This window comes from Falco biarmicus, chromosome 6 (assembly GCF_023638135.1).
Source record: "Falco biarmicus isolate bFalBia1 chromosome 6, bFalBia1.pri, whole genome shotgun sequence".
Taxonomy (NCBI): domain Eukaryota; kingdom Metazoa; phylum Chordata; class Aves; order Falconiformes; family Falconidae; genus Falco; species Falco biarmicus.
Window position 1 is genome coordinate 56,141,829 of NC_079293.1, and position 22,235 is coordinate 56,164,063.

Genomic DNA, 22,235 nt, shown 5'->3' on the forward strand with positions numbered 1-22,235 from the left:
CACTCCACAGTGGCATCGTGGGTCCTGTAGGAACTTGCTTTGCTACCTTCTTGCTCTGAAACTGTTCTTAGAATTGCTTTCTCCTTGTGTTTTCCAAGGTATCCTTCATGTCCTTCAGTCACATGAGAATTCTGGAGTGCAGCCCAGAAGTCTGGATATATCTAAAACAACCACGTAGGGATAAGACCACTTGTCATACTGACTGGGGCTTCCTGGGGTAGTCCATGAACTACTGAGTGGGGAAAGGCACAGGAGGTTGTGATTCCTTTCAGTTTCTGACTAAGAGACAGTTGATAAGAGCTAGTTTATACCAAGCATATGCTTGAAGCAGATTGCACATTCCTGATTCTATGACTGTGTGAAGACATGGAAAAACACGGACATTTTCTCCATTTCAAGGGCTCAACAGCATAGGTTTCCAAATGGTCTTCTAGGCAGGTCCTTCTTCTGTGGGACACCTGATCTGATCAAGCCTGTGGCCTGGGGAGCACATGATGCTTCCTAAAGCCATAGAGAATTGGTGGATTTGTCCTGCATGCTGGAGGATCACATGACCCTTTTTACTTTCTTAGTAAAGATATATTATACCTGTGCTTCAAATAATTCCATCCTTATTTCTGAAATTTTGGCTCTTTAAAGCCCCCAAAATACAATATCACCTTGAAAATACAACTGAACTTTTAATGAACCATTATCATCATCAGAACTGTCAAGTGAAAGAACAAAGAGCTCTGATTGCCTTTTTTTCACTTCCTTTTTTCATCATATCTAAGTATCTCTTTCTGAGGCCAATATTAGAGGTCAGGCAGCTTTCTGGCAGAGTTGGAGTTACTGTGTTACTTCCCTCTATTGGTCACAGAAATTATATTTATTTTCAGCCACACTTTAAATTATGCCATTCCTGCACATATGGATCCTTGTCCTAAGGCGATCTACCTTAAATTTTGAATTTTTCTGCTCTTATTTGGCTATTCATATAGCATGGAGACAAGAATTACTACTTTAAGCTGCTCTCTGCTTTCTTAAATCCTTGAAGAACAAGATATATGACAGGGTCATTCCCTCTCTCATCCTCATTGGCTATTTCCCTTTTGGAGAATCAATTTACTGTATTTCCTTATCCATGCCATTTATTTGCTCTGAATTTCATTCTTAATACACATCTGGTTGTTTTTATGAGTGTCCTTGTACCAAGCACCCTGTAACTCTAATCTGACAAGAGTTTATTACATTGCCAATGGCTGCACATTTTATATTTCTTTTACTTGTTTCATATTTAGTATTGTGTTCTAAGGTCAACTGGTTTTAGAGGTCCATTTTATTTGACCGAGACATCTATCTGTGCACAAGAAAAGAAACAGTCATGTCAATATCTGTGGCCAAGACCCAGGAAATGGTATAAAATGAGCATGACATATTAAAACAAATTTCCATGAACACCTGATTTCAAGGATCACTAAATCTAAACCAAAACTTTTCAGTTATCTGGAATCAAAGCTAGAAAAATGTGCAAGATGAATAAGTAAATTGTTTTTCATGCCAAGTTTTAACTTGCAGTCTGAATCTTCCAGACCACCACAAATCAGATAGAATATAGATTTTCTTTAGAGACTTTTCTTAAGGCATATCTTCAGTTTATAAAGTGCTCTATGGAGAGAAAAGTCTTAGCAGATTACACTGATACAAAACTTTTTATTTTCTAAAATAAACAGTTTATCACTGTCCATTATAATGAAACTACATTGTAGTTCCCTGTCTCTCACTATCACAACACAAAGTAGCTAACATCTCAGGACTTTGGGATTTGAATGAGTACTACAGATTAATTTTTTTTTTTTTTTAAATGGCTATATAGGATTCAGAGTTCATTGAGGAAAGCCTGCTCCTGTTCTAGGCGATTTACAGTCTGAAGAAGATATACAATCCAAACAGTGACTGGAAACAATACTGCAGCATAAAAGAGTGAGAGTGTGGTAGAAAGGTAAGACAAAACCCAGCAAATTTCATTCTGCTTTTTCTATTAGGTCAGTAAGATATTCTTCTTGAATTAAATTATACCAGTTCAATTATAATGGTTCATTAAACAGTAGTTTCATAAAAAGACTTCATGTTTAAAGACTATTTGTCTCAGATTGGATCATAATTCCCGATACCATAATTCTTTGCTTTCTGAAACCTCTTGCAAACTGCAGAAGCATTGTACCTTCTACTGTATCATAATACAAACTAATACCATGTTAACTGTGTTCAGTTTGGTTCTCTCTCACATTGTTCATGTTTGTCTTATTACAGCGGCCAAAGGTCAAAGTGGACACAGCGTGGACATAGACAAAGATTAATCAGACAGTTGTTAAATGAAACAAAAGAGCCAGGATGAGTCAAGTGTTCCAGCACTTTTCCAGCTTACCGTTAGGAATGGCTGACAGCTTTCCTAAGGTTTCATTCAAAGTTCTCAGGAGAATGGAATTCTTCTCATCAGCACCTTTCAGCTTGTTCTGCATGCTGTCCAGATTACTACCCTTTTCTATAAAAAGCGCACATAGTAAAAAGCTTTAACTCTTTGTTTTCACTATCCTTTCTTTGCACATAATTTAAAATGCATAACAATGAGCAAGCCATTTATCATTAAGATATTACATTGTGTAAAATAAGAAGTCCAGTAAAACTGGTTGTACGGTTCACCAATAATCTTCCTCTGTTTCTTTAAGTTCCCTACTTCCATGGTATCTAAATACTTTAGTTATTTGTACTATATTATATTTATCAAGAGTTTTCCTAAGGTGTACAGAAGAAAGAAAAAAATGACAATCATAGATGGTATGATTTATGCAAATTCACATAAAAATCCACTGATAGATTCAACAAGTGTGATGTTTAGGCATAGCTTTGATTCCTAGATTAAGCTACTACTGAAATTATCTTGTTAAAGTGGTTGAATGGGTTGAATGAGTTGGACGCAGCGTGAAAGAGCAAGATTGATCAGGTCAGCTTACTGTTGCAGTTAGACGACAAAGCCTAGATCTCCTGGATTTTCTCAAAAATAACTAATGTTGACATAACACCTGAAGAAAACACATGAGATCACCCGAGCACTGATCATCAATATGAGGAGTATACATAACAATAGGTTATTATGAAATAAGTAAATTTTTTTTAAAAAAGCCTGTCTAGTAAATAAAGCTTTAAGCTAAGAATTTGTTCAAATCAAAGAACTAGTACAAATTACAGGCAGAGGTGTGTCATATTCAGTACATTACTGATGAAACTGATGTTGTCCTTTACAGGTAAGTTCCTATTCTTTAGCATTTGCTGTGAATAAAAATTACAGAGTATTTTTTAACAGTATCCAGCACAGCAATAATTTTTCAAACTCAAAAGTGAGATTCCAGCGAAGCTCTATGGCTATTTAAACAGACATTATTTCAAAATCTAGAAGTAAAGTTTGGCACAAAAAATGGTAGTTAATGCTTAAGCCACTATCTTAGCCGGCATTTTTCATCATTTCTTTATATCAATATGGAACTCTCTGGAACAGACAGCTGGTAATTTCTTACCTTAAAGTCATGACCTACTGGGAAACTAACTCAACATCACTGTCCTTGATAGTAGGAAGAGGAGAATAATTTGTAGAGAAAGAGTTTAGGATACAAACTATGACTGTGACCTTCAGATATGTGGCAGGTTATTGAAAATAAACACCTAATTTTTGGATACTTATCCAAGCAGATACTGGGATAAGAAAACACACTGCAGATGAGGTTTCTCCTGAATTATAGCCACATACTTGCCAAAAACAAAAAGCATCTCTTTTTATCAAGGGACAATAACTTGATATCACTGGTACTCCAGCATCAGGGCTGTAACCCTTTTGTGAGAGAATAAACAGAATAATAGATTAAAACAAGGGACTGCGGTTCATGTTCCACAAATTCTAAACCCGCAAGGTTTCTTTTAACTAGATGAGCAAGAAGCAATTTGTAAAGAGAAAAATCAAACAAAATGTGTATTATCTACAGGAAATCATTAACTAATTTTCCCAAGCCTATAGCAAGGCTGAAAGAGCAAATGGAATTTATATGAGAATACTTTTGTTGTTAGACCCTTTGAAATGTCATTCAGGAATAAATATGTTTGCCTTATTTAAATCAGAGCAACACACAGGACTGTAAGAGTGCCTGGAGGTAAGCCCTCATTCCTGCAAAGTGTCCTGCAGAAGAACAGGACATTTGTGTGAACTGTAAGAGGCACAGTTAACACTAGAAAAAAGTTGGGAAGATTCATCTAATTTATAAGATCACTCTTCTCCTCAAAATCACCTTTCTTTTTAAATGACAGATTTTGTCTCAACTGCTGAATGAGGCTACTGGTAATGTGATGCTGCTAAACCGGGATGAACTCATGAGATTCTGGTCTTAAGTGCTCTGAGACTTTATCTGAGTTCAATTCTTCTTAAGTAATAATACTGACAAAGCTGTTTTAATTTCCTCCATTTAATTCTGAAATTATAGTCTGCCTGATATTTCCTTGGTGTCTGTGGTGCCTTTTGGGATGTTAGTGTTTATAAAGTGTGTTAATATTTCTGAGATACTTGATTCATTTCTGGTGGTGGTATACTAACTTTGTTGCATACTCTTAAATTACCTCTTTTTTTCCTTTTTACTCTGTCAGATCCAACACTATGCTAATTATCCCCAGTTATATTTCTGAAGAATCATGTTTCCAGACTTCTGTTTTCAGCTTTGTAACCATAGCAGCAAACTGATTTTTACAGAATTTAATAGGGGAAGTTTCCCTAGAACTCCTGAAATTGAACACTGAAACTCCACCTGTTTAATATTTTTTCTTTTAATTCCTCAAATACACGTTAACTGTGGTTGGTTTTTTTTGTTTGTTTGGGTTTTTTAATTACAATAATAAAGCCATAAATTAAGTGTCCCAAGGGAGCCTCTTACACAGAGATGCGAGGAGATACTAAGGCCCGTATCAGCTATTCAAAGAAATTGTTCATTTTGCGTAGTGATATTAGCATGAAGTTGTATTTTGAAGTACCTTCCCCTACACTGTAATGCAGATGGCCTCTTCACTAAGCACAGAGCTAATTTTGTGTATAAGTCGTGAACTGAACTGACTTCATGTCAGCTTTCCCCCATCCTTTAATTATTAGCATTTATGAAAAATGTTGGAGCCATGATTTGAAGGCCTGATATCCTCCAGTTAATCACCGGGGCTTGAAAAAATACAGGCAGCTACAATCTAAGTGTTTTCAAACTCCATTGCTTATCTGACTTGGAAGAGGTTAGTGGGCCTGCACTGAAAGATGCCAGACACTGTCAATTCAGAGTCAAGTGTAGATTGAGGAATAGTCTTAGAAATTTATTGCAGTCCTGTTTCCACCTGATTAACTCTGCACAGAGTCAGCACAGGATGCCAATCAAGGCACTGTTTATTGTTCAAATCAACAAAACCAGTCATGCATCACTGAAACTAAACCCTAAAGAGTAAGCAGGATCTTGAAGAACTTTGCAGGTACAGGCCTTTAAGTTTTCTGGCTTAGTTAACATGAACAAAGATTTTAAATTTCTGTTTCTATTTCATAATTAAACACAACATTACAGAATAAAGCATTGTTTCTTTTTCCTCTGAGTAAATAAATTGAAGTGAATCAAATGAAAAAAATATCCCTGTACTCATATGTTTCATCTTAAGATGAACTTAAGAACTTAGTTACTTAGCATTTATATACAGTGATCTATTTTACAAGAGACAAGTTTTTACAAGTCTCTGTAGATCATGTACGTAAGTGGCACTGGTTAATTACTGATGATGTGCCACCATTGCAATCCTAGTGGAAACAAATGTCTTCTGATATTTTGACCGAATGCAGTTTTCCATGCAAAACTGTCCAAGAGGGTATCATGCGGCTATGCTACCCAATGCATGTACCCTAAAATTCAGAATAAAGGTGGAAATCTATCAAGAAGCAACATATGCAGCTGTTTTTACTGACTGGATACTGCACAAACGATCTGGCAGGCAGTTACACACATCCCTTTCTTCTAGTTATCTTTGTTTTGCTTCTTCCAAGTACTATTCTTGCTCCCCACAGGCTCATCCTATAAAGAGGAAGATGGGTCACAAGCAAATATTTTTTCCTCTAAAACAAAGAAGACTTAGAAACAAACAGGGGAAAGAGATGTAACCAGAGAAATGCAGCTAACGATGGTTAACTTTTTAAAAAGATTACTTTCAGCACTGACTGAAATAATTTGGTGAATGCAATATGCCAGGTCAGCAAAAATACAAATAGGAGAGTACATAAACAAGAGATTTAGCTGTGCCGATCAGCTGGAAAATGTTTTAGCTAAAAATATTCACACATTGTCAGACAAGACAAGTCACCCTCAAGTTGTCAATTTTTAAGCAGAAGAAATGACATGAGCTGAATTTCAGTAGCCACCTGACAGCAGTCTCTAGCTGAAGAGTTTATACATCTTATTTTTGCTTTTCATTGATCAGTTTTGACAGTCTGTATATAGTCTCAAATCTGCACTGGGGCAAGTATATTTTTAAAACATTAAATTCAAAATTATAAGAAAGAAAAATTGCTCCTGGCAAACTGAAAATCCCTCAAGGCAGTGAGAATGAAGCTGGCAGGCAGCAGCATTCACTCATTTGTAGCCAAAATTTCAAAACTCCTCCTTAGCCAGAGTACTACATACAGATTTTGCTTCTCCCACCAGGGTTATTCCTTCTAACTCCTACCCCCACAGACACAGAAATGACTAAATCTCTATTTTAATAGCTTCTGTCAGAAGCTTTGCTTTGTAAAGACTGTTTCAGCAGGTTTTGGTGGTAATAGAAAACATTTCCATGATTAACAGCCATTTTATAACTCGGGTAATTGGCCACAAATCAGGGGAATGTAATAATTTAGCAAGAAAACACTCCCACCTCCGTCACAGCCCAGCCTGGATTTTTGGAGTGTGTATTACTTGAGTGGCTTATGGGTCTCCATTATTTTAACTAACGTACTACCTGTAGTGCAGACAGAGATATTTTAAACTAATGATTACTTCTGTCTACTAGCTCTTTATAGGCTGCCCATCATCCACCCTGCGCTTCCAGTTAAGATTCTGAACAGGGTGGCTTTATAAGAATCGTGAGAAAACATCGTTGTATTAATTTGACACTCAGCTCTCCCTTCATATCCTGGAAACATCAAGACATTCAGAGGGGATTATTTTCATAATACTAGTAATATCAACACTTTGGAGCAAAAACAGGGTGGGGAAAAAAGGAAATTAAGAAATCTGTCATTGCATTTTATTCTTAGGCATCTGCATTCTGGGCACAACATTAACTGATCTCTGTGGGTCAAGCTGTGGAACGTGGACATGTTTTATTAGATGCAAAAAGGCATACTGTGAAAAGTTCAGAATGTTTGTCTGTATAAAGTACTTTAAATCTAAGACATACTAGAGCGCATTAAGAAAGTCATTACCCTTCAGTATGGGGGAAGAACACAGACAAAGATTTAATAAGTGCATTTTAAAACTGATCCCTGCTTGCATTAGGATTGCTTTATGAATCTTCAGACTGTTTAGACCTTCACTTCTGAATTATGAAACTGTTGCCAACTTAAATTCTCACTGGCATAAAATGGGAGAATAACATACTTTTTTTCAAAGATCTCTGAAATAACGTCTTATTGAGGTTGTAATACATCTTTTCTCAGGGTTAAATTGGACAGTTTTGCAGGCACATCGAATTAACATATATCCAAGTACAGACACTATTTTATTTTGTCCTTGAAAACAGGGCACTGTCCTATATGGAACACATGGTTACTCCATTATAACTACCTGGGGAGCACACAAAGCTATGGACTCCACTCCATGGCGTCCAGTCTGCTCAGAGGAATACTACGGGAGAGAAGGGGCAGCATTGCTGTTTTAGTATTTCCTATACGTTAGCCATGGCAAACTGCAGCAGTTAGCATTCCAGAAAGGGGCACTAACAGCATCCTTATTCGTTCTACTTCAGCCATGCTACTTATATTGCACATTGGACTCCCCTCATAGTTTTGTGATTCTCTGTAACACGTATACTGAAACATGCACCTCCAGCCCTAAATCTGTACTGAATCTCGCAGTAAGGAGCCACAATAAAGAACACTCTAAACATACATCCAAGATTTACTAGTAACTGTAGACACATTTTTTCTCGGAGCTGCTACAAGAAAATAACAATATATTTAACTTTCAAACAGTGCATGACAATGGAATGCAATTAATTACCTTATAAAATATTATGTGTTATGATCTTATTAAGTATTATTTTTACTTGTTAGCTAGTTCTGCAGTTGAAAATCCTAGAGCTGCCAAAACTAAATTAAAGTATAGTAATAGCCAAAAGAAGAGTAAATTGTATGGATCTCATCCTTCATGCTGTATGGTTTTTGTAATGCATCTCCCAGGAGGCTAATGAAAATTTTGTATGTTAAAACTCAGAAGACTGGGCTCTATTATAAAAATCTATCTGGTTTCTAACAAAAAGTATTTTACCTACTCTAGCATGACAGGGAAGCTTCAGGCATCATCTCTGTGACAAACAGTTTAAATCTGAACCTTGAATATTTACTGTGTGTTATTTTTTTAGCTCTGATGCATGAAATAAAAAAAAAAAGCTTGATTTTCAGATACTATGATAAGCAAAAAATCTGTTTTCCTCTCCTTGTCTTTATTTCTTCTAAGTCCTAAATCTGTTTTCTCACACAGGTTTTCAAGGGCAATGCTTTTCCCTTCCTTGTGGTTAATTCCAGGTTAACCCTATTACAGCTTCAGCCAACTGCATCAGATTAAACTATAATGTATCTAGTATGCAAGAATTTTGCAAAAACTACAGTGACTGGACACAAGCTTCTCAAACTATACACAACAGAATTTCAGATTACAAAAGGGAGGGGTTTACAGTGCACTAATTTGAAATAAACCACAAAGTTATCAATTTGAACTTATTTTGTCTGGACTAACCAAAATATTACTCAATATTTGGATGAAAGACTTTCAAAATAGTTGTATGGAGGCCTCAGTCAATTGATCCTCCTCTCATACTTTACTATACCAGTGGCAAAAACACTGTATGCTTCTAAATTGCTTCCTTTGTTATATGTAAAACCAAAGCAATTAAACCAGTAATGTGTAACATATTTCACAAAGGCAGATGTGTGAAACTCAGTGTTAGCCTACTTGAAAGTGGATAATTGTATCATGCTTATTTCCCCTCAGGTTTAATCAAAATGAATTATTTTTTCAATTCCTTTCTAAGACTGCTATACAGAAAGAAGTGTTCAGTACTGTTAAACAGATGCTTCATTAGCGCTACAATAAGTATTTTCTTAGAAGACCTATAAAACAATCTGTCTGGAAAGACAAGAAATAAACTGCTTTTGGTTGCAATGATCAGAAGATCACTGAATCATAGGCTATGAACATATGTTTGTCCAAAGATAATTTTTTTCCTTCTGACCAACAGTCATTCCTCACTGATATTTGTCTAAGCTGTTTTCAAAGATTTTCAAAGATTGCATCTCCCTAATCTCCTCAGTAATCAATTCCAGAACTTCTGTATTTTAATTACCACGAAGACTTTCCTAATATGTGATCTGTATCAGTGCATTTGAGATATGTTAGTCCCATCTTCTTTGGAGAAACCTTAACATAACTGAAGAATACTGAGTCCCTACTCAATTGTCTCTTTTTCAGTCTACAGATTTAAATTATTTCATACTTTCTCCTCATCTCTCCTCTTCCAGGCCTTGCAAACCACCTCAGCCCTCATGAAGTTCAGTGCTCAGCACTGTAGCCAGTAACTTCACTAAAGCACTAGAAACTCTGCAGAAAGTAAAAGGATTGTTTCATGTGTTTTGGAAAGCCATGCTCTGATTCATGCACTCCTCTGTGACATCTGCCTTTTCCACCTCTACCCAGCACATCATTCATGCTTCTCTTTAGTCTCATTCTAGAGAAGTGCTACCCCGACAATTTCTCCTCATCCTGAATTTCTGCAGCTGATTATTCATGTTTGCATGAAACACCTCATATGTGTCCATACTGACTACCATCCTGTTTTCTCCCACTATGACATTCACCAATAATACTCTCATTTATTGATGAGAAAATACTAAGGCCGTAGTAAGAACAGTCTGACCTGAATTACCATCTTTTACAACTCACTAAACAGCTGATGCAAAACATATTTTTTCCCCAGTGGAAAATACTGAATAGAAATTAAAGATACTTTATTTTTCACTGAGAAACCAAATGTTTGGTTTGGAATCTACAAAATTTATGGTTTGAGCTGCATTGAGACATGTATTTATGCTTTAGGAATAAAAATTTGTTTGTGTGCGTGAAAACAGTAATTTTTCTCTAGAGACTTGTTTTTAGTTTCATCTTTTTAAGAAAATGCTTAGCAATTCCCTCCCATTACTTTCTGTTTGCCAAACATCTTCATTCTACCTCCCCATGCTTCCTTTTCCTGGCACAATCCCATAAGCATTCTGATGAGATTCGGTATCTCTGACTGGCGTTGCAAACCCTGCTTCTGTATTGATAAGAACAACAATTTAATGCTGGGCATGTTTTTGTACTAATTTCCTGCTACAGCATTTAGTAAATCAAAACCAGAAATTCCACCCCACTCTCCTCCCCGGTTACTCTTGCTCTTATTGTAGTTGGCATGAGAAGACCAAGGCTCCATTGTCCTCAGCTTTCCTGTCCAAGAAACAGAGGGGACAAGCATCTGCACACCTACATAATACCTGCACCCAAACCATGAGAATCTTCTTCATTGCTACATTGTTCAGTTTCAATCAGATAATGAATTACACTTTTCTCCTACTTACATGGCTTCTTCATACTGGAAGCATAGCAGTCTCCTGTTTTTCTTGTATTTAACGGGCCTGAATGCCATGTACTGCACATACCTTTAACATCATTTTCTAGCATCTTGGCTTCATTAAGGACCCTGAGGCTTTTCAGAAGAGAGCTCTTGGCACCATCCTTCAGTGATTCTTGAGGACCAGATGTCTGTAGAAAAAGAAGCAGTGTCATACATACAGGAAAGTCTGAAGTCCTAAAAGATATATGAAGATGATATAAGTGAACAATCATCTAAATTTTAAAGTGAATGTCAGTGTGCTCTGAATTCTATCCCATGGCCATTATGTTGGTCTGTAGCAGACAAAAAAAAATATCTCTAATTAATTTCCTTTTGTTTTAACTGGAAGCCAGATCTCTGGAATACCAGTGATGACTTTAATAAAAAGAGAAAATGCTTATAGGGTTAAAGAAACAGGTATGACTCTAGGAGCACAACTTTGACCAAAACAATTGATCAAGAAGATATTTCAACTTAAACAGGGGGTTCTCCCTCCAGCTGCAGACACAATACCATGTAATACAATATTTCTCCCTAACAGCAGCTACAGTACCTTTAGAAGCCAGACTGGATCTGATGATCCAAATTTTAATACTGACAACAGAGTCTCCTTTGTGGTTAAATTCAAGAATCGTAATTGCTAGGCCAGTAAAGTAAATATGATAGATAAGAAATAGAGTTAAAAAGAAGGGCAAACTGAAGTTAATCTGAAAGAGTTTTATTACTGAATAACCATCCTTCACCATTTCATGCTACTTGAAGATCTTTCTTTTGAAAAACATCCATCTCTATCTTCAGTGCAGAGATTGATCAATAAATAGAATGATTTTTCTAAAGTACATTAGTATTTTCAGTTGGTAGGAAATGCTCTGGGTTCTGAACCACTTACTGTTCAGTTTGTAAGACTGAACCCAGGTCACACATCATACTGAATACATTTCTTTGAGAATACTCCTGACAGCCAGATAACATTCTATATTAGTCATGGGTCATAGCCTTGTAACTAGTAAGTAATTAAGAAGCAGCTACTTTTCATTTTCCAGGGCAGATACATATACTCAAAAATTAACTGTGTGTCAATTAAATGACACAGTTATTATTGCTATTCATTATTTATATAATGAGCAAGCCCAGAGGTGATATTTTACATACTACTGAATCTGTTGATTTTTTGATAACACTTAAAAACTGTATGTTGGACTTGCCCATTTCATTTTCTTTTAAAAAAATCTTAGGGAATGTTTTAGTTACTTTCAAAATCGAGAACCAGTTTTTTTTGTTATGGGATATCTCATGGCATATGTTGCTATGTCACAGGGATACAGCTATTAAAGATTCCTTGTATTCATACGGGATGTAAATCTATGCTTAGCTTTCATCACAGGCTAAGTGATTTTAAAAAGTAAGGCCGATATGACTGCCATATTTCCAAGCTCACCTGAAATATTAAGCTGTGTACACAAATTCTTTTCACCATCAACAGAAACTATACATTCAAAAGATGAACAAAATCAGTTTCCTACAGATTTTCTTTATCACATAATACAAGTAGCATTGGTAATAGAAAAATACATATAGAAAGAGAAAAAAAAAAAGACTATCCAAATTAAGCAAAGCTCCTGAAGGAAGACTGTTTGGCCAGATTTTGGGGCAGATGCACCTCTCAAATCAGGTAATACTTTTATATTTCTTTCCCCAGTAGCAACAGAACCCATGGTATGATCACTCTGTGACCACAGACTTAAAAAATAAAGATTGTTATTACTGTTAAAGGACTAGACATGGTTGTCTGGCTGATTAAGCAGTTTATATTCAATAAAATGAAGTTGGAAGACCAAATTTAATATACAAAGCCAAGAAGTTCATCAAATCAGGGACAATAATTGAGCATGTGCTGACAATTAGTCAGAGACAGATTTCAGCATAAAGTTAATACTAGAAAAGCCCCTTCAGAGACAAATACACTTGTACTGATTAAAAGCTTTATTTTATATTTATTTCAAAATAATTTTGAAAAGAAGGATTAATCCAGACATCTGATGTAAAAAATACTTTTTTGCTAGCTTTTCTAATGTCTCACAAGGCATTGAATTATGAAGAAGTCAATATTGAAAAAAATCAAACATTTTCTGGCTTTGTGTGAGGTGAGTTTGTGTGCTTGTGGCAAACCTGGGTCATGATGAACACCTTTATGATGTAATAGACTGACAGACAAGGGTCTTTGATAGTGTTTTCTAAACTGGGGCACCTGCTGTAAAAAAGAAAAGTAAAAAAAGATTGTGATTCAGGATAAATTGGAAAATCACAGATTCTCAGGAATCTAATTTGTTTTAAATCTGCATCTTCTAGAGTACCCATAACCTGGGGACAGTACCTTCCTCTGCCTGTGCCACTCTTCATGCCCCCTACCCTCCCTCTGTGAACCCTATAGTCTGAGTGCTTGTAACACTTTATGGCAAAAATGGGATTTCATTATGTGTCCAAACAATGCAACCGCAATCATGGTTTAGAGGCATAAGTGTTGCTGTAATATAATGCAAAATGCTGCCACTGAAACGATAAATGATCCTTAATAGTCTGATTTTTTCTATCCATGAGTTAGCAAAAAATTTAATGAAGTTTAACAGCAAAAGAAAAAAATCCATCAAATTAAGAAAACTTCTATGAATTAATATTTAGCAGAGAATTTTGGGTAAGGAAAGAATTTTGGAAGAATATCTCCTCTGTCTTCCCTTTTCTGGTATTTCAATGAATCTTGAACACTTTTTTTTTGTTAAACAGCCCAGTTTCTCCAGACGTGGCCTAAAGCTTTCAGTTCAGCCCATAGCCTGGTGGGTTATGGCACTCCTCTGTGATGGAGATCCCTCCAGATCTCCCAGGAATGACTGTGTGAATCACTGACTTACCACATTAACAGGGAAATGTGCTACATACTGCAAGTTTGAATAAGATCAGCCACAGTCACAGCATTGCAAAGACTCCCCCGACAGTGCATGGTGAGCACCTATCAGACTAATTGCTGCTGAGGACTTTGCAGAAAGGATTTTATTCTGAGTTTTCATGAATGAAGGTAAACATGAAGTAGGCACCATGTTGTCCAGATCTGCTGAAATGTTGGTGATTTTGGTCATATGCAGTACAGCTCCAAGCATGGATGTAAATGCACTGGGACAGTTTTGAGGATCACATACTTGAACCTACACACATATATGGCATTTTATAGACCGAAGTGCTAATTCACATCGGTTAAAAATAGTTCTACCTTATTCTTAAAATAAATTATTTTCTTTTCACATACACTTACATGCTTGGAAGTTTTCACCTATGCAAGGGTTAGAGCTACTCACATTTTCACCAGTCCTGAAGATAGCTGAGCATTCTGAAGTACCAAAATTTTACAAATTATTTGCACCTCAGGAAATCCTCACAAGGAGGATGGCTAGGCAGCTTTATGTCATTACCAACCTAGACATCCAATGTAACTGTTGGGCTACCACTACAAAGAAAGTCAAAACCAAGGAAGGAATTAGCCCCTAAACACCTAACGTCCCCCGTGGTTCCACTTACTACCCTCTAAGACTTTTCCAAAAAGACTAAGAATAATCAACTTTTTCAAGATGTATTGTAAAACTGTGATTCTAATCTGTGAGACAAGCTGGATCTGTTAACATGACTCCTCTCTGCAGCCTTGGATAAGTAATGGGATGTTGAAGCTGCTTGAATACTAGAGATTTCTCATCTGTGATAAATTTATTTTGCTTTTAAAGGAAGAGCAAAACCACCATAAAAAGCTTGGGAGGAATTTTTCTGTCATATTTTTAATACATTCTTTTTGACTTATTTACCAGGCTTGCTGTAATCACTATGGATTTTAAGCATCTTTTCATTCTTGCTTTCAGCAACATTAGCTTAATTTGAAAACAATATAATTTTCCCACTACAAACCAAAAAAACCCCAACCAACCCCTGAGATACCGCTTTAGTCCTGTTCCTACCATCTCTAGTTCATGCACCAGCTTGCTGCTATTGGGAAAACTTCCTCCCCCTGCTCCAGCATTAATAATGGTCAAGGGGAAAGGCTAGGCTTAGGGATGCATGTGAGCTACAGCACTTTTCTCAGTTATCTGCCAGAATCTGGAGATCAGAGTCTTTTACAGAAGACAGGAACCCACAGCTGCTCTCATAAAGAAGAGAACACGGGTCCATCTTTCAAAAGGAGGGGAAAGACATGATCTCTATCTTCTACACAGGGTCCCCAAAGGGCACCTTCTCAGAAAGGAGGGGACACAGTTTCTAGGGGCTTCTCAGTCTGAAGGGGCTCAAATCCACAAATGCTGCCTTCTCGGGGACTGCCTGAACCACTGTGCTCCAGATAGCCCCGAGTAAGGGTGCACTCCTGCTCTCATGCTGAAGCTCAGCTAAATGTAAGTTCCTTGGGGCCTGCACAAAAGGGGGAGCCTGATGTACATGGTTAGCAGTTAAGCTTTTCACCTAGGATAAGCAAGCATTCAACAGTCTTTGCATAAAAACAGAAAAATAGATTAGTGAAATGATGATTGCACTTCACAATTAACATACTTTAAAATCTGGCCCCAAACCCTCACATGATCTTTTACCAGATAATGGTTATAATCTACCTTGCTCTGCAACAATTTGATGGTAAACCACTGATTACCTCTACTCTATATTAAGTCAATCACATTTAACAGGCAGCAGCTGCCTCCATTTTCTTCTTTATCAACTAGATCTCTGTTACATATACAAGCTCATAACAACAACAAAAGCTCTCAATAATACATGCAATGGAGATGCTAAAAATCTGATCTTTAATAATAACTTAGTCTCTTTCCTTGCTACTCACTTGCCTCTGTTTACATCATATTGTCCATCTCCACCTTCATCCCTTTCAAACTATATATCCATTTTCTCTCCATGGTATAATCAGCCAGTTCACCATCTGATACATACTCTTCTGTAGCCACACTGTAATTGCTTGCTTTGTTTCTTGACTGCTGTATGTCTTTTCTTTCCTATTCAATCCTTGAAACAGTCTCCTGCCTCACTCACTGAGTCATCAAAGCAGCAAAAGATAGCTATCTGTATTAAATCCTAATGAAAAGGAAAAAATAAATCCACAGCTCCTTATTTACTTCTGCAGTGTAATTAGTACTACTGGTGAAACAACTATTTACAGAGAACTAATGCATACTAATGTGTGAGGTGAAAATGTTTCAAGAGAGAAATATAATAATTAGTGTTATCTGAAATAGAAGTTGTCAATGTAAACAACCTAAGAATATTAAAACTTTTGTGCAGTGGCTAGATCACTTTATCCCTCTCATAAATACAAACCTTTACAGCATGTGATTGCTTTTGCTGTTCTCATGATCCATGTGACTGAAGTAGCTCTCCACAAGCTACCTTCATTCACATACAAGTGATGTAACTACAAGTTGCTTCTGCTTATTTATATGTTTCTGTATCAAATATAGGGTCTGGCAATTTCATATTATACTGTCATTTCCTCATGTTTCTGTGTGCCTGTGAAGTGCACATCAGCTACTCTCTGACTGACTTCCACATATCAGCCATCAGCCCCTTTGATATTTGACATAAAAAATAATTCTGGCTATGCTCAGAATGTCTTCTGCTCACAGTATATACAGTAAAGAGCTGAGTTTCTGATTATGTCTCAGGCTGGAGTGCTTGCTTTATCTTACAATCCTATTTTTTGAAAGTTCTCTCTTTTTCTTCGAAAATTCGCATGCAGTACCTCCTAGTGAGAATATGATTTCTCTGCAAAAAACAGCAGAGTTCTGCGTGGTTTCTATATACATACAACAGAAGCTGTATGGTTTCTATGAATAAAATCTTCCTCTCCCCTCCTACAATTCCCCATTTCTAGAATTCTGCCAGGTGCACACAGCTCATCCTATGTGCAGAGAAATTCCTTTGAATGTTTTCATGTAACTAAAGGGTGAAGAGTTAATTAAGGTATGGAGTTCTTCAGATATGTGCAAAACATTCACTAAATATAAACTAACTTTACTGAGTATCAAATGACCTACACTCCTTACCCAAAGCTGTTGGCTTGAGCCATAGACAGAGACCGAAAAGCAGAAGACAGAGGAAGGAAGAATAGCAAACAAAAAAGGAATGTAAAATAAGTAACAAGAGTTAGAAACAAATAGGGATGTAGTCTGAAGGTACAAGTAGCTCTCACAGGGGCATAGGTTCCTAATCCCAAAAAAAGAATCTATGGTGGCAAGGGTGTCTAAATAAACTCGTAAGATGGCAAAACATGGATCTAAGATAAGGTGTAGCACAGTTCCACAGAAAATCTAAGCTTCTGCCCAATTTACTTATTTTTCTTACCGCTTGCATAGCTTCATTTGCAAGAGCCTTGGCTTCTTTGGCAACTTTTTCAGCTTCATCTGTGTAATCCTTGATGTTAGTGTAAGCATTGAAAGCAAGTGTGGCATTGAAAGAGATGTTTTTGGCTTCAGCAAGGATTCTGTTGGGATGAGAAAAGTAAACACACCATGAAACCTGCTATCAGAGCTCAACAGAACATAGTATCCTACTTTTTCAAACCCAACAGCCTGTATTTCTAAGGCTATTTCTAGGGCATTTCTTCAGAGCACAATGCTACACTTCAGATTTCAGGAGTTTTGGTATTATGTGTTCAATAGAATTCACATTTTATCTATGCAGAAAGACATAAACCCCAATGTTCACTAAATAAGGAGGTTCTGTGAGATAAAAATAGATTAGACACTGAGATAAGGCAGGCAGTGCTTAACACTGTATGTGTTATGTATATGCTACATAACAAATATTCATAATGTGGGTTCATAGGTTATGTGTTGAGCCAGGCAACATAATGAATTTTGCACTGTGTGAACATGGGAGATCATCACAGGCATGTTTTAAAGTAGACTCTCTGAATAACTAATTTCTTGGTCTGGCTCCCAAACCTAGAAATGTCAGGTTCATAGGAGTTCTCACTGTCTAAACCAAATCCTAAATGTTAATTCTGCTGACCAAAATGAAAACCAAACAATAATGCTTCACACTGAATGGAATCCTCCATTCTAATAACTATAATTAGATTAAAAGCTAATTATAAACAAGTAATATTTCCTCGTACAGGAACTGGAGCTCAGCTAACCACCTTCCAGGGGAATTTCTAGCCAGAAGACTGGAGAAATCACTTTTCTTGCACTCTCTATCTATGAAACTTCCAAATATTTTCTACAAAGAAGTACTGCACCTACAGAATTAACTTGAAGACATCTATCTCAGTATACATTATGCCTGAAGCGTACGATGCTTTTACCAAATAAAGGATAAATGGGCTAAAATCCCCACTTAAACTGGACAAGAATGGATTTGAACTCTGAATTTTGCCTCTCTGGGAAATGCTTATCATCAAGGGGTATGGCAATATAAGGGAGGCAAGGATTACTTCTGCTGGACCTGTTCCAGCTTGTACAGAATACTCAGTTATTGAGACAGCATGTGTGGAAGAAAGAAAAATTCATTCTCTAACCTGGTAATTAATCTATTATCTGGGGAACAGGGACAGCTGGGCTCCAATCTTTGCTTCAACGAGTATTTAATGTTTCCTACAAAATGCAACAGGAAAGACAAAGGGGACGGAAGGTATACTCTGTGGACTCCACGTGTAGTTAATAGAGGGAGAAATTTTCCCTTTAGGCTACTGCAGAAACAGAATACCGAGCTGCCTCTGCATCACTCCTAGAAAAGCCTATCTCCTTCCTCAACTACAGATGGAGCTCACTAGGCTATAGTAGGTTTTTGTGATGCTCTGTAAGAGAAATGCACAGCCAAGAACAGCTATCTAGCTAGTAGCTCAAGTACTCCTCAGAAATATAATTCAAATCCCTTCTGGTTAGAATGGAACAGAACTCAATTTGCCAAATACCAATGACATTTACTCATGAGCAGGTGATTAGCCGTAAGGGAGAAGCCTGTACTAATACCTCCTCATATAAAGGAAAAAATAACAATTTTTTCTAGGTTAAATTAATGAACTGTTCAATGTTCTAACTCTCAAGAGAATATCCTCACCATCAATCAATATACCATTTGATGCCTTAGAGGGTGATTGGAGAGAAAGGGCTGTCATTCAGTTTCTCCTGGAAGATGGAATAGTATTTTTCAGCAAATTCAGTATTAACTGAAAAACACCCAAGTGCTGGTTGTGGAGATAGATACTTTTTGGAATTCCTAAGACAGATAGAGACTGCATATTCCTGTAAAGTATGACTGTTTAATGTCAGTGCACAAAATAAACAGCTTTATCCTGATGCAGGATTACATAGCACCTTGGTATTTCTTTGTCCTTGGAAATGATGTATCTGTCTGACAACATTAGAAATTTTAATTTTGAAAAATTTGCTTTTAGATATAATTTTTAATGGCCTTGATTCTGCATTTTTGTACCTTTATTTTATAAATCTTTTTTATAGATAAATAAATCTATTTATCTATAAAATAAATCTTGACAAACTGAAGTTGATGTCTGGATCAGACAGACATATACATTGTACTGTTACCCTGCAGCAAATGTTACTTTAAACACTACCCTAAGCATCTTAAGGCCAAGCTGTCAACCTGCATTAAGACAGAAGGACATGCATGCACCCATAAAAGTCTATTTAGCATAGTTAAAAACCTCTATCTCAAATTATGTTTTGCCAACATTTTGTTAAACAAGCAAAGTATTCTTTTATCTCTGTGTTTTCTCTACTTCTTAGTTCCTCCATGCCAACTTTCCATGTATTTGGATATTTATGTCCAAATTCAGTATTGTGGTTGGATGTGACGCTAGTCGTCTACTTTGGGCCCGGAGGTGTACCACAGACTGATATGGCCTAATCAGACAGTACACGTACCGTTTACAAAAGCCATGTTTTTCTAGAAACAGTGCCTTTCAAATCCTTTTTACTCAGGAAACCACTGCTACCATCATTTGATTTACTCCTCAAACCATAAATTAGACTGAGTATCTAGAGTAGTTTGACTACACTGCATATGAAGCCAGTAATTTTGCAAGTATCAGGCGCTATCAGAGATAATTCTGTGACTTTTCTTCAAAATTACAGATGCTGGCAAGAAGAAAATGCGTTAGGCATCTGCTCATAAGTCTTTGGGATATTAAAATCTTCAGGCAGATCTAAAAGATGCAAGCAACGAGCATATCGCTGATGGTAAAAAAAAATATCTCTTTTTTTATTCATGCAGTGTTTTTGAGAAGCTATGCTGGGGACAGGTCAAAGAGGCAGAATATCCATGTTCTATTTCTGAGTATTCCTGTTGCAAATTATACTTGCTGTTTATGGCTTGCTTTCTTAAATGCAAAAAAACACAACAAAAGACACCTTCCCCCACCAAACCCAAAACAAAACAAAAAATACCCCTTACCTTTTATTCTTTGCAGGAAACTATATTAATGATGAGTTATAAAGTATCATTCTTCTGAAAAGGCTGTGGTCATATAAGCCAAGAGCACCACAATTCTCGCTTATATTTAGGAATGTGACAGTGGTAAACAGAAACTGGTTTCTGTACTTAGGTTTAAGCATTTTGGGCCCTGACACCTACTCATTTTGTGAAAGTGTTTTGAAACCACTAGAGGGATCACTGTCCCTCACTATGAGGGATTTCTGACACTAAACAAATTAGCACCACGATAAGGGTCTCCTACCAAAATGGTCATCTTAAAAATAAAAATACTGCTTGTTTTTAACAAATGTTTTTGAAAACACATAGTAGGCTCTGTAAGAGCAAGTTAATTGTTTTTCACATCAACATAGCAGTAAGGATATAGTAAGTTAAATTGTGCTATGAGCACATCCGAGGGCAGATTGTAGTTAACGCAGCCTATAAGCATCACAAGATGTATGAAACAGTTTACAAGTGGTACACACATAAACTGACCAACTGTACACTCACACAGAACACTGGTTATTTGTATACTCCCAGTGACAGATGCTGAAGCCTAAGAGGAATGCCCTTCAATTTCTGTCAAGCCATTTCACAAACCTGCTTCATAATTTTATCATTAGCAATGAATGGCTCCCTTACCCATCCAGTATTGCAGATGACTCATTCAGCTGTGCTGCATGGTTCTCAGCTTGCAACACTTTTTCTGGAAGCATCCTGTCACGAATTTCTTGTGATAAGTCATCTATTTTGTCCTTCAGCTGATCAGACATTGGCTGTATCTTATCTGCAACACCTTCTACATACTGAAAATGACAAAAGAAAGGCAATCAAGCAGCTGAATGAAGGCACTCTGTAGCCCTTTATATATATTTTTTTCTCCTTGTGAAGTATTACCTCATAACTTACCTATGCATTAAGACTTCAGGGAACTAATATGGAAAGAATAAACGAATGGCTGGACTGCAGAGCAGAGGGGAGACAAAACAGTATCTCAAGAGCTACTTGCCTCTCTTAAGCTTTGTAGTTTTCATTTTACAATTAAGGAACTGCACAGTTTAAAAGCATATAAAGTCTAATTTGGATTTCTTTCTTAAATGTGGATGCATACATAAATTGTCATCGTGCTTCACAGTAATAACTAACCAGTGATGGAAGTTTCATGTTTCAGGACCCTTTCAGTGACTCCAATGTATTTTTGCTTATTCAAGTATCTTACTAAGAACTATACTTTTTGAAGGCCTGCTATTCCTGTTCCAGTAAGCTGTCTCAAAGTGTTTCCTTTCCCATTTTCTCCAAAAGCTATATTTCCATTCATTATAAAAATTTTCAATGCAAGCTTAAAATATTTCCAGAATGAACCAATGATATTTCAAGGTGTCAGGGTTTTTTTTTGGTTGTTTTTTTGTTTGTTTGTTTGTTTTGTGTGTGTGGAGCTAAGGCATTGATCTTAAACTCTGTTGATAAAACTTTTAAGGCAGAATTTTCAAACGCATTATGTAAAATGAGAGTACAATCCTCTCTTCTCCCTGGTCTGTCTAGACTTAAAATTGTTGCCACAGGCAACAAATTATTTCTGAAGCTTCCTTCTGATGTGCACACACAGTTTTTGTGCAGATAAATCTACGTCTAGATCACAGAATTGCAGTGAGATTGTGAATGGGTCTGTTGCATCTGCAATTGAAAAGATAAGAGTCAGTAGTACTATCAGAATACCATATTTATAAAAGAAGGCAGAGTCCATGAAAAATTATGAGCTTATGATCTTTTTGCAATCCAATGAATCACTTAAATCTCAAAGTTAATAATTTTATATACCAGAT

General features: G+C 36.6%; 1 protein-coding gene across 1 annotated transcript in view; it reads right to left on the minus strand.

Annotated features, from left to right (window-relative positions):
- The window catches only part of LAMA2 (laminin subunit alpha 2), a 377,372-nt gene that overhangs the window by 54,951 nt on the left and 300,186 nt on the right, over positions 1-22,235 (minus strand). Inside the window, exons 39-42 of the mRNA XM_056344337.1 lie at positions 21,055-21,218; positions 17,317-17,455; positions 10,988-11,090; positions 2,408-2,524 (exon numbers count right to left, since the gene is read on the minus strand). Of these exons, the coding sequence (XP_056200312.1) occupies positions 2,408-2,524; positions 10,988-11,090; positions 17,317-17,455; positions 21,055-21,218 (523 nt within the window). The remainder of the gene's footprint in view (positions 1-2,407; positions 2,525-10,987; positions 11,091-17,316; positions 17,456-21,054; positions 21,219-22,235) is intronic.